At 55.2% G+C, this 10,801-nt stretch overlaps 1 protein-coding gene across 1 annotated transcript; it reads right to left on the bottom strand.

Annotated features, from left to right (window-relative positions):
* Positions 1-55: 55 nt before the first annotated feature.
* Positions 56-10,543, bottom strand: DDX39A (DExD-box helicase 39A). The gene is made up of 11 exons (XM_030820611.1): positions 10,436-10,543; positions 4,201-4,412; positions 3,775-3,902; positions 2,721-2,813; positions 2,225-2,408; positions 1,451-1,569; positions 978-1,109; positions 772-881; positions 539-683; positions 273-420; positions 56-189 (listed from the first exon to the last, which is right to left on the bottom strand). The coding sequence occupies exons 2-11, from the start codon at positions 4,406-4,408 to the stop codon at positions 173-175; spliced, it is 1,284 nt and encodes a 427-aa protein (XP_030676471.1). The 5' UTR covers positions 4,409-4,412; positions 10,436-10,543; the 3' UTR covers positions 56-172.
* Positions 10,544-10,801: the final 258 nt, after the last annotated feature.

The raw sequence follows: 10,801 nt of genomic DNA, 5'->3' as shown, positions 1-10,801 counted from the left end.
AGGGTGTCCGTGAAAGGCCAAGATGACCAAGAAACAGATGGGGTGGGAGCGAGGCTTCCATAATAACAAGTTTATTCTCATACAATCTCTAGCTTCTCAACAGTGGCGCCTGGAAAGGGGAGGTGAAGCTGCATGCGGGCGGCTCCAGGTGGGCGGCTCTGGCACATGGTGGTTACCGGCTCTGCTCAACTGTAAGACATGGGATGCAGTGAACCGAAGGGCCGGGGAAGGAACCCTCTGCCCCAGATCCCTGCCCTGCCCAAGGCACTTACTGTATGTGGAGATGTCTATTTCCTCTGGAAGTTCTGCCACATTAACTTCAAACCGGTCCTGGACGTCATTGAGGATTTTGGCATCATTCTCGTCAGACACAAAAGTGATGGCTAGGCCTTTGGTGCCAAAGCGACCCGCCCGGGCCACCTGCAGGCAGACAGGATCAGGGTCAGGCCACAGATACTACCTCAGGACTTGAGGAAAAGCAGGGCTGGGGTCCCACCCCACCGCCAGGGGAAAGCAACATGCCCGTGAGGCTGCTCACCCGGTGCAGGTAGGTGTCCGAGTCCTCAGGCATGTCGTAGTTAAAGACGATGTTGACTCGCTCAATGTCCATCCCCCGGCCAAACAGATTGGTGGCCACCAGGATCCGCCGCTGGAAATCCTTAAACTGCTGATAGCGTGACAGGCTGGGGTGCAGGAGAAACAAGTGGAGGCCGTCAGACACTGGGCTCCTGGTGGCGCTCCCTGCAGCCTTGACAGGTGGCTCGCACTCACCGCTCCTCCTGGGCCATGCCCCGGTGGATGGCGATGGCCGGGAAGTTCTGCTCCACGAGGAGCTGGGCCAGGGCCATGCAGCGCTGCACTGACTTGACGAAGATTATCACCTGAGGGAAGGAGTGGCAGTCAGGGCCACACAGTCCCTTCGGCCCAGTGACCTCCCGAAGGTCCAGAGCCCCAGGACGGGCTGATGGAAGTGTCACCTGGTTAAACTCCAGCACATCCAGGAGATCAAAGAGCTTGCGGTTCTTCTCACTGTCTTTGAGTTTGACGTAGTACTGCTGCAGGCCGTGCAGCGTGAGCTTGGTCTCGTCGTCCACAAACACCTCCATGGGCTGTGTGGGAAGGGAGGTGGGAGGGGCGGGCAGGGATCACCTCTGGGCATCTCGCCTGCCCAAAACCTTCCAGTGGGCGACTCCTTTGTGCGACACTTCCCAGAGGACCTGCTGCACCAGACCTCAGTAAACATCGCTCAAAAGCTGGATGTAAGCTCTGGCCCGGCTCAGGTGTGGACCAAGCTTGACTCCCAGTTTGACAAGACCAAGGGGAGGAAAGGAGGCTCCGCCGGCTCCCAGCATCCCAGCATCCTCCGTGCCATGTGGGCCGTGCGGGTGTCCTGGGGCCCCAGGCTCCAGGCCCCGGGGAAGGCCGAAGCTGCCACTCTCGCCCTACTCACATCCTGCATGAACTTCCTGCACACAGGCCGGATGTCCTTGCTCAGGGTGGCGCTGAACATCATGCACTGCTTCTCGTGTGGTGTCAGGCGGAAGATCTCCTGCACATCCCGCCGCATGTCTGGGTGGGGAAAGCAAGACATGGGTGGACATGAGCGTCTGCCATGCAGGACCCCCACCCCAGACCAGACCCAGACCCCTCCCAACCTGTGCCAGGGAGCCAGTGGCACCGTGATGAGGGCAGAGTGAGCCGCGGGAGTGGCCAGTCCTGGTGCCTGAGGGGCTGGGGGGTGGCCAGCGAGCACAGGCGTGGGAGGAGCTGCAATCCACTTACGCGCTGGCGCGGAGCAGCCGTGCCCGTGCGCCTCGAGCCACGCTTCAGGGAGGGGAGCCTGAGGCAGAGACAGCCGCTGGGGTGAGAGCTGCAGCTGCCTCCCAGGACACAAGCCCATCTCCCACCGGCCCTGTCGGGGCTCACTGAGGGCAGGCGGGGCCTGGAACCAACCCAACAGGTGGCAGAAGCCTCATACTCCCAGAGGTATGTGCGCATGCCTTTACGTCCAGGAGGGACGGGGGCTCGTCTGGGCCCCGTGGTCCCATTCGGCTCAGGCTCAGAAACAGCACGTCCCTCTGCCAGCAGCAGAGCTTTCCCTAAGATCACCACAGGAGCCCCACCTGCCAGCCGCCCATGTGACCCACTTAAGAGCCTTCCACCTGCTATGGGGCCCACCTAGTCGCTGACTCTCCAGCTGGGGCTGCAAGGGCAGAAGACTCACCCAGCTGCTCCAGCATCTTGTCACACTCGTCCAGCACAAAGTGCTTCACATTCTTTAGGCTGAAGCTCCTATTTCGCACGAGTGCCAGGATGCGGCCCGGGGTCCCCACCACGACATGGGGACAGTTCTTCTTCAACACTTCTTCATCCTTCTTGATGGAAAGACCACCGAAGAACACAGACACCTATGGGGATGAGGAGGAAGCTGCTCCATGCTGATACACGGCCCCAGCACCTGTGAACAGGAGGCCTCAGGGGACCAAGGCAGGCCTGAGAGCCTCCTGGGGCTCCACTCAAAGGCAGCCCCAGACTGGGACCTACGCAGGCCCCTGGGAGCCATGCATAATTCATCAGGCTTTTAAGGAGCAAAAACCACCGCAAACCTCAAAGGCAGCTGCCCCTGCCAAGCTTGGTAAATGCTGGCTGGGCCAGAGCCGAGGCTAACAAAGCTGCAGAAACCAAGCGGCACCTGGTCCAGTCCAGCCCGAGGGGCTCACCTTGACGCTGGGCATGTACTTGGAGAAGCGCTCATATTCTTTGCTGATCTGGAAGGCCAGCTCCCTTGTGTGGCACATGACCAGGACCGTCACCTGGGAAGTGGCATGAGAAGAGGGCCTTCAGGCAGTGTCCTAAACCCCTTCCCCACCAGAGTCCACCCAACCCAGTCCCCCCGACACACTGCACCCAACATCACAGGCCATTTGAAGGCCTGGTCCAAATGCCTCCCACTTCTCACAGCCCTTCCCCACCCCTCACTCCCTACACCCTCCCACAGCTATTGAAACCTGTCTCCCAACACCAGGACCCACGATGAGAAACAGAAAATGGAACAGCAAATGGCCCGCATAATGTAATGGTTAGACCTGCCCTGCCCGGGTGACATGGGACCAGGAAATCCTTAGAGATAAGGATTCCCTGAATCTCGGCACTCAGGCGGCCCTGGTCTTCCCATCCGTGCCATCAGACACTGGACCACACCACAGCCCTCCACAGCACCTTCATCCTTCAGGATGTGCTGAGATAACGAGGGCACGGGCGCCAATGTGAAGCCCAATGATGTGCACCCAGCCTGACTCAGGAGCAAGACACCAGAATTCACTGAAGTGTCTCCCCAAGATGGTGGCACACAAGACAATGGGAGAAGACAGCCAGGGCCTAACAGCAAGGACAGTGGTGACAGCTATATTCGGGGCAACCTAACCTTCACAGATGGACACTCTCTAGGTAAGTGGCACGGCAAAACAGCAACGATGCCTCTGGGGCAAGGGGCAAATTGTGGGCACTTTCCAGTTATTTTGACTTATTGGCAATTTCTAATTTTTGTTATAACTAATTACTCTATTTTTTGAGATGGAGTCTCCCTCTGTCACCTAGGCTGGAGTGCAGTGGTGTGATCATAGCACACTGCAGCCTCGACTTCCTGGGCTCAAGCGATCCTCCAGCCTCAGCTTTCCAAAGCGCTGGGCTAACAGGTGTGAGCCACCCCATCTAGCCTACTCTACTTCCACCGCCACAGGCAGGGTGGGGCCAGGAAGGGAAGAGCCCACCCACCTGTCCGTTGACAGGCTCAATCTGCTGTAGGGTGGCCAACACGAAGACCGCCGTCTTGCCCATACCGGACTTGGCCTGGCACAGGACGTCCATGCCCAGGATCGCCTGGGGAATGCACTCATGCTGGACTGCAGGAGAAGCAGACGTTGAGGGATGAGAACCTGGACGCATCCCCGTGCAGGCTCCTCACCAGTTGACCGGGGGCCCACAGTGAGGGCAGTCAGAAAAGGCTGACTCCGGACAAGGCCATAGACACCTGCAGGGCTGGGGTATCAGCCTGGTCAAAGCAGAACGCCCCGCTGCCAAGGGCAGCCACAAGCCCCGCCCTCACCCACGGCACACTGGAGGCAGCACCGCTCTGGGCGGGCAGGGCTGGTCTTGTCTTGGTGAGGACCTGGGCAAGAGGATAACACGCAGAAGGCGTACCCTCAGACGGATGCTCAAAGCCACAGTCCACGATGGCCCGCAGGAGCTCCGGCTTCAGCAGAAAGTCCCGGAAGCCAGAACTGTGGATGGAAACGTAGGATCCCTTGATGTCTTTCTTAGGGGGAGCCGGTGTGCTCTCTTGAGGAGCCTGGGGCTCTTCTTCTTCATCATAATCCAAAAGATCATTTTCCACATCCTGTTCTGCCATGACGCTGAGAAGAGAGAGGCAGGGTCCCGCGAGTGGGCACAGAAGGATGATGAAGCTTCATTCAAACGGCATTCTCTGCCGCCTCCTTCCATGAGGGAGCCCTTCAGCTCTACCTGGGCTGCACCTCCCAGCTTCGCCCTGTCTCCACCTCCCCAACCTCAAGCTACCCCATCTCTCCCCCATGCCCTGCTGGCCACACCCACAGGCAGAACACCCTCCACCTCCAAGGGCTTCCCATGGCTCACAGAGTTAAAATCCCAACTCTCACCACAGGCCAGGCAATCCCCTTGGTTTAACCCCTGCTCACCTCATCCCACACCACCCCCAGCCTTGTTCAGCTGCTCAGACCCCTGGAGACCCTGCCCCAAGCCTTTGAACCTGGCTGTCACCGCCAGGAATGCTCTGCCCCCAGGTCTCTGCACAAATGCCTCCTTCTCCACACGCAAGCCTCAGCTCCAGTGAACTTCCTCAGACTACTCAGCCCAGAGAAGCCCCCTCCCTATCACTCCCCAAGGAATCCACTGGGCTTGCATGGGGCAGGAGCCCAAAGACCCCAGCGGTAGGGCTGCCAGGATGCTGGCGGGAACTGAGTTTGAGAGAGCAAGCAGTATCTGCCCAGCCCCAGCTTCTCCCACTCTTTGTGGTCTGCACAGGGGAATAATTAAGTGCTCTCATGAAAGGCCTCCTATTGGGCCTGGGCCAATAAAAATAAAGCTAAGAAGATGGAAAATGCAATTAATACAAAGTCTGCCTACCTCTTTATTAATCTAATGCATACCAAGTGCCTGCTGGGTGCAAGGGACCCAAACATGAGGACAATTGTCTTTCGTCCTCCTCCCCTACCCCAGACTCCAGTCGGGGGGGTGGAGCAGAGGGCGACAGCTGCTACAATTCTTCCTGAGGCTGGATGCTGAGGATCCTAGGCCACTTCTGGCCTCACTCACTCATTCCCGGCTCAGAAACATCAATTCCATTCTCTCAATGGCTGTTTTCTCTCTCTCAACCTCCCTGTCCATGAGGCAGTGAATCCCACCAAGGCCCTCTGGCCAGTTCTCACCTATGCTACCATGCTGGCCCCAAGCTGCTATCACCTGTTTTATTATTATTATTATTATTGAGACGGAGTCTTGCTCTGTCACCCAGGCTGCAGTGCAGTGGTGCAACCTTGACTCACTGCAACCTCCGCCTCCAGGGTTCAAGATTCTCCTGCCTCAGCCTCCTGAGTAGCTGAGATTACAGGTGCTTGCCACCATGGCCAGCTAATTTTTGTATTTTTGGTAGAGACAGGGTTTCACCATGTTGGTCAGGCTAGTCTCAAACTCCTGACCTCATGATCTACCCACCTCAGCCTCCTAAAGTGCTGGGATTACAGGCCTGAGCCACCGCGCCTGGCCTTATTATTATTATTTTTAATTAGAACAGCTTTACAGGCCAGGCGCAGTGGCTCACGCCTGTAATCCCAGCACTTTTGAGAGACCAAGGCGGGCGGGTCACCTGAAGTCAGGAGTTCGAGACCAGCCTGACCAACATGGTGAAACCCCATCTCTACTAAAAATACAAAAATTTAGCCAGGCATGGTGGCAGGCGCCTATAATCCCAGCTATTCGGGAAGCTGAGGCAGAAGAATTGCTTAAACCCGGTAGGCGGAGGTTGTGATGGGCCGAAATCACGCCACTTCACTCCAGCCTAAAAAAAAAAAAAAGAAAAGCTTCACAGAGATACATGCTATACAACTCACCACTTAAGGCAGACAATTCAGTGGTTTTTAGTATAGTCACAGACATGTGCAACCACTACCACATGTGCAATTTTAGAATACTTCATCACCTTGAAATAAAAGCTCCTGTACCCTTTACCTATCCATACTCTAAACACCCCACCCCAGCCCCAGGCAACCACTAATCTGCTTTCTGTTTCTATGGATTTGCCTGTTGTTGTGGACATTTCACATAAATGAAATCTTACAATTTGTGACATTTTGTGTCTGGCTTCTTTCACTCAGCACAATGTGCTCTAGCACATCGTCAGTACTCCCTTCCTTTTTTTTTTCCTCCCTTTGAGACAAGGTCTTGCTCTGTTGCCCAGGCTGGAGTGGCCCAATCAAAGCACACTTCAACCTCTGCCTCCCAGGCTCAATCAAGCGATATTCCCACCTCAGCCTCCCTAGTAGCAGGAGCTACATGCACCTGCCACCACTAATTTTTGTATTTGTAACAGAGATGGGGTTTCACCATGTTGCCCAAGCTGATCCCCAACTTCTGGGCTCAGGCGATCTGCCCACCTCAGCCTTCCAAAGTGCTGGGATTACAGGTGTAAGCCACCACACCCGGCCTCATTTCTTTCCATGGTCACCTAATGTTCCGTCTCGCCAACATACTACGTTTTGCTTAACCACTGTTAGCTGGACATGTAGGTGCCATCATCTCTTGCCTGAATTAAGCCAATAGCCTCCTCCCTGGTTTCCCTGTTGCCATCCCCCAGCCCCTTCCCAGAGCAGCCAGAAAGACCCTATCAAACTAAGTCATGGCCAGGCGCGGTGGCTCACACCTGTAATCCCAGCACTTTGGGAGGCCGAGGCAGGTGGATCACCTGAGGTCAGGAGTCCAGGACTAGCCTGACCAACACAGTGAAACCCCGTCTCTACTAAAAATACCAAAACTGTGCCGGGTGTGGTGGTGCGTACCTGTAATCCCAGCTACTTGGAGGCAGGAGAATCACTTGAACCTAGGAAGCAGAGGTTGCAGAGAGCCAAGATCACACCACGGCCCTCCGGCCTGGGCAACAGAGCAAGACTCTGTCTCAAAAAAAAAAAAAAAAAAAAAAACCTAAGAGTACATTACTATTCTGCTCAAAACTTTTAATAGGTTCCTACTGTGCTTAGAAAAAAACTCGAGTCCTCACAAAGTCAGCCTACGAGGCCCCTCCTAACCCGACTCTTCTATACTCATACCTCATCTCCCCCATTGCCCCTCACTCGCCGGCCTTGCTGTCGTGTCTCAAACACACCTCAGCACCTTTGCACTTGCTGTTCTTGCTGCCTGGAGGGGTCACAAATCCCCCACTTCTTTTGGGCCTCCTTTGCTCCAGAAAGGCATTTCCTTACAGCCCCAACTAAAACAGCACCGCTTCCAGTCAGCCCTGCCCTGTGAGAACAGCTAATAAGCACTCCATAGCAATGGCTGAATAAATGAACTAGAATAAAGGCATTCAGGCAGAGTTGAACATGTCTCTCTATCTGACCCTTCAAACAGGCAATCTGAAGGGGTCACTTCCCAGGCAGCAGGGAAAACAGGAGCCAAGAAAGGTCAGTCCAAAAAGCACCAGAGCCTTTTGGGGTATGGAGAGTAGGACTAGTTTGCTGGCGTCAGGGCAGAAGACAAAGCCGGAAGAGCTGGTCAGCCACAAAGGGCATGTGTTCTTGTTGTTGTTGTTTTTTGAGACAGGGTCTCGCTCTGTCACTCAAGCTGGAGTGCAGTGGTGCAATCATAGCTCACTGGAGCCTCGACCTCCCAGGCCCAGTGAGTCTCCCACCTCAGCTTCCTGTGTAGCTGGGACTACAGGTGCATGCCACCACGCCTGGCTAATTTTTGTATTTTTAGTACAGACAGGGTTTCACCATGTTTCCCAGGCTGGTCGTGAACTCCTGGACTCAAGCAAACCTCCTGCCTCTGTCTCCCAAAGTGCTGGGATTACAGGAATGAGCCACCCACCATGCCCGGCCCGGGCCTGTGTACTTGTTAAGCAATAGGGAATTGCTAATTAGATTGGAGCTGAGTCACTCAATCAGGATCTGCCCAAGAGTACTGTAATTTACTTCTCTGATGAAGGGGGAGGTTAAGACCAGCAGCAGGGAAAACCAGTCACCAAATGAAAGAGAAGTAACCAGGGTAGGGGCGTGAGGTAAGGAAAGAAAGGGTGGGACACGCCACAAGACAGGAACATCCCCTGAGCAATCCATGGGTAGAGAAGAGCCACAGTCTATTCTGGGCTCCAAATCTAGGTGGCCAAGAGATGGTGTATTTTAAGGAAATAAAGCAAAGTTGTTTTGTTGGTGGGGAAACAAATTTGGGGCAGGCCCGGCATGGTGCCTCACTTCTGTAATCCCAGCACTTTGAGAAGCCAGGGTGGGAGGATGGCTTGAGCCCAGGAGCTCGAGACCAACCTGGACAGTAAGTCGAGACCGCGTCTACACAAAAATAATTTTTTAAAAAGTAGCCGGGTGGGTGGGGGCAGGGGGGAGGGATAGCATTAGGAGATATACCTAATGCAAATGACGAGTTAATGGGTGCAGCACACCAACATGGCACATGTATACATATGTAACAAACCTGCACGTTGTGCACATGTACCCTAAAACTTAAAGTATAAAAAAAAAAAAGACATAGCCCAAGGGGCACGTTCTATGTAGCAGAGGCTAAAAAATAAATAGAAATTAAAAAAAAAAAAAAAAATTAGCCCGGTGTGGTGGCATGGGCCTGTAGTCCTAGCTACTTGGGAGGCTGTGCCGGGAGGATCGCTTGAGCCAGGAGGTCGAGGCTGCCAGTGATAGCGCCATGGCATTCCAGCCTGGGTGACAGAGGGAGACCCTTTCTCAAGAAAAATAAATTTAAAAAAAGAAATTGGGGCCCGGCGTGGTGGCTCATGCCTGTAATCCCAGCACTTTGGGAGGCGAAGCAGACGGATCACTTGAGGTCAGGGATTAGAGACAAGGCTGGGCAACATGGTGAAACCCCATCTCTACCACAAATACAAAAATTAGCTGGATGTGCTTGCTTGAACCCAGGAGACGGAGGCTGCAGTGAGCCGAGATAGTGTCACTGCACTCCAGCCTGGGGGACAGAGCAAGGCTCTGTCTCAAAAAAAAAAAAAAAAAAAGACAGAGAGAGAGAGATAAATTGGGGTAAACCGAATCTGCTAAGATAAAATTTTCGAGAAACTGGGCTGGACAGGATCTAAAGCTCAAAACTGATTAGATCAGGAAAGGATCCGGCGGGGTTTTCCCCGCCCAAAGTGGGTGGCCACGACCGCTGAGGCGCCAGGAGCGCATGAACTTGAAAGTTGACAGCGGGGAACTCACAACCCAGACACGCCACGTGTACCCAGTTACCCTCAAGTGTCCCCAGGCAGGCTTTCCACCCCGGAGTTTATTCCCACCTGGAGACTCCTATTTCCAAAAGAAAGTCTTTTTTTTTCTTTTCTTTTTTTTTTTTTTTGAGGCAGAATCTCGCTCTGTCACTCACGCTGGAGTGCAGTGTCGCCATCTCGGCTCACTGTGACCTCCACCTCCCGGATTCAAGCGACTCTCGAGCCTCAGCCTCCCGAGTAGCTGGGACCACAGGCGCTCGCCACCACGCTCGGCTGATTTTTTTTGTATTTTGAGTAGAGACGAGGTTTCACCATGTTGGCCAGGCTGGTCTCGAACTTCTGACCTCAAGTGATCCGCCCTCCTTGGTCTCTCCCAAAGTACTGAGATTACAAGAGCCACCGCGCCCGGCCTTCCAAAATAAAGTCTTATTTGCCCTAAATCTCAGAATCCCGAATCCCGTAAAAAGTAGACCAAGAAGAAGGTAGACTGGGAAAGGGGTCAAGTCCCTCGGTCCCAAAGAAACCCCTGACAACTGGAAGCTCCGACTTCTCCCACCCAGGACCCAGACCCCGGCGTCACCCCCTCGTCCCTCTCCAAATGGCCCCAGGCCGCCGCGAGGTCTATTCGGACGAACTGCCAGACTCCAAGTAGGGCTCGGAGCGCCGTCGGCCATGACAGCCCCTCCCAGAAGCGGGCCCCGAGCCCCGAGCCCCGAGCCCCGAGACCCGAGCACCTCGCGCCAACGGCCGGCCTACCCCTAGCGCATGCGCCCCGGTGCCCAACGGCCAACACACAGCGCTCTAACACACCAACCGCCCCGCCCCCCCCGTCTCGCGACCCTTTCTCCTCCTCCCCTTAGCTCCCAACGTCTCCCCTCGTCCTCTCGCTCTCAGTTCAGACGTCCCCACACCGCGGCCCCGCGCCCGGGATCAGCCGCTCACCTGGCTCCCCGTTCTTCTCCGCGTGCTGCTAAGAGAGGCTTCTGACTTCGGTTTTCCGCCGGGCGCTCAGACACGAGCTGCCGCGCTTCCTGTTTCTTGCGTCGGGCTGCTGCTCTGCTCACTGGGCCGCTGCCTTTTCATTCAAGAGAGGCCGAAGCGGTGATTGGATCCTGTGGAAGGGACCGGGAGATTATTGGCGGAGACGGGAAGAAAGAGGGCGTGCCCTACGCCTCGCGTTTATTGGTCAATCTAAAAGTAGGCGCGCCCCAGTGAGCCGACAGACTGGCTCCTGCAGCGCGCGGTCTCGTGATCTGGGTGTGGTGCTCTGTGGGAGCCGCCATGTTTAGTACTGATAACTGAAGACCA

Source organism: Nomascus leucogenys, chromosome 10 (assembly GCF_006542625.1).
Source record: "Nomascus leucogenys isolate Asia chromosome 10, Asia_NLE_v1, whole genome shotgun sequence".
In the NCBI taxonomy this organism is placed as follows: Eukaryota; Metazoa; Chordata; class Mammalia; order Primates; family Hylobatidae; genus Nomascus; species Nomascus leucogenys.
Note: the sequence above shows the minus strand (reverse complement) of the source record. Positions and strands in the feature narration are given on the sequence as shown.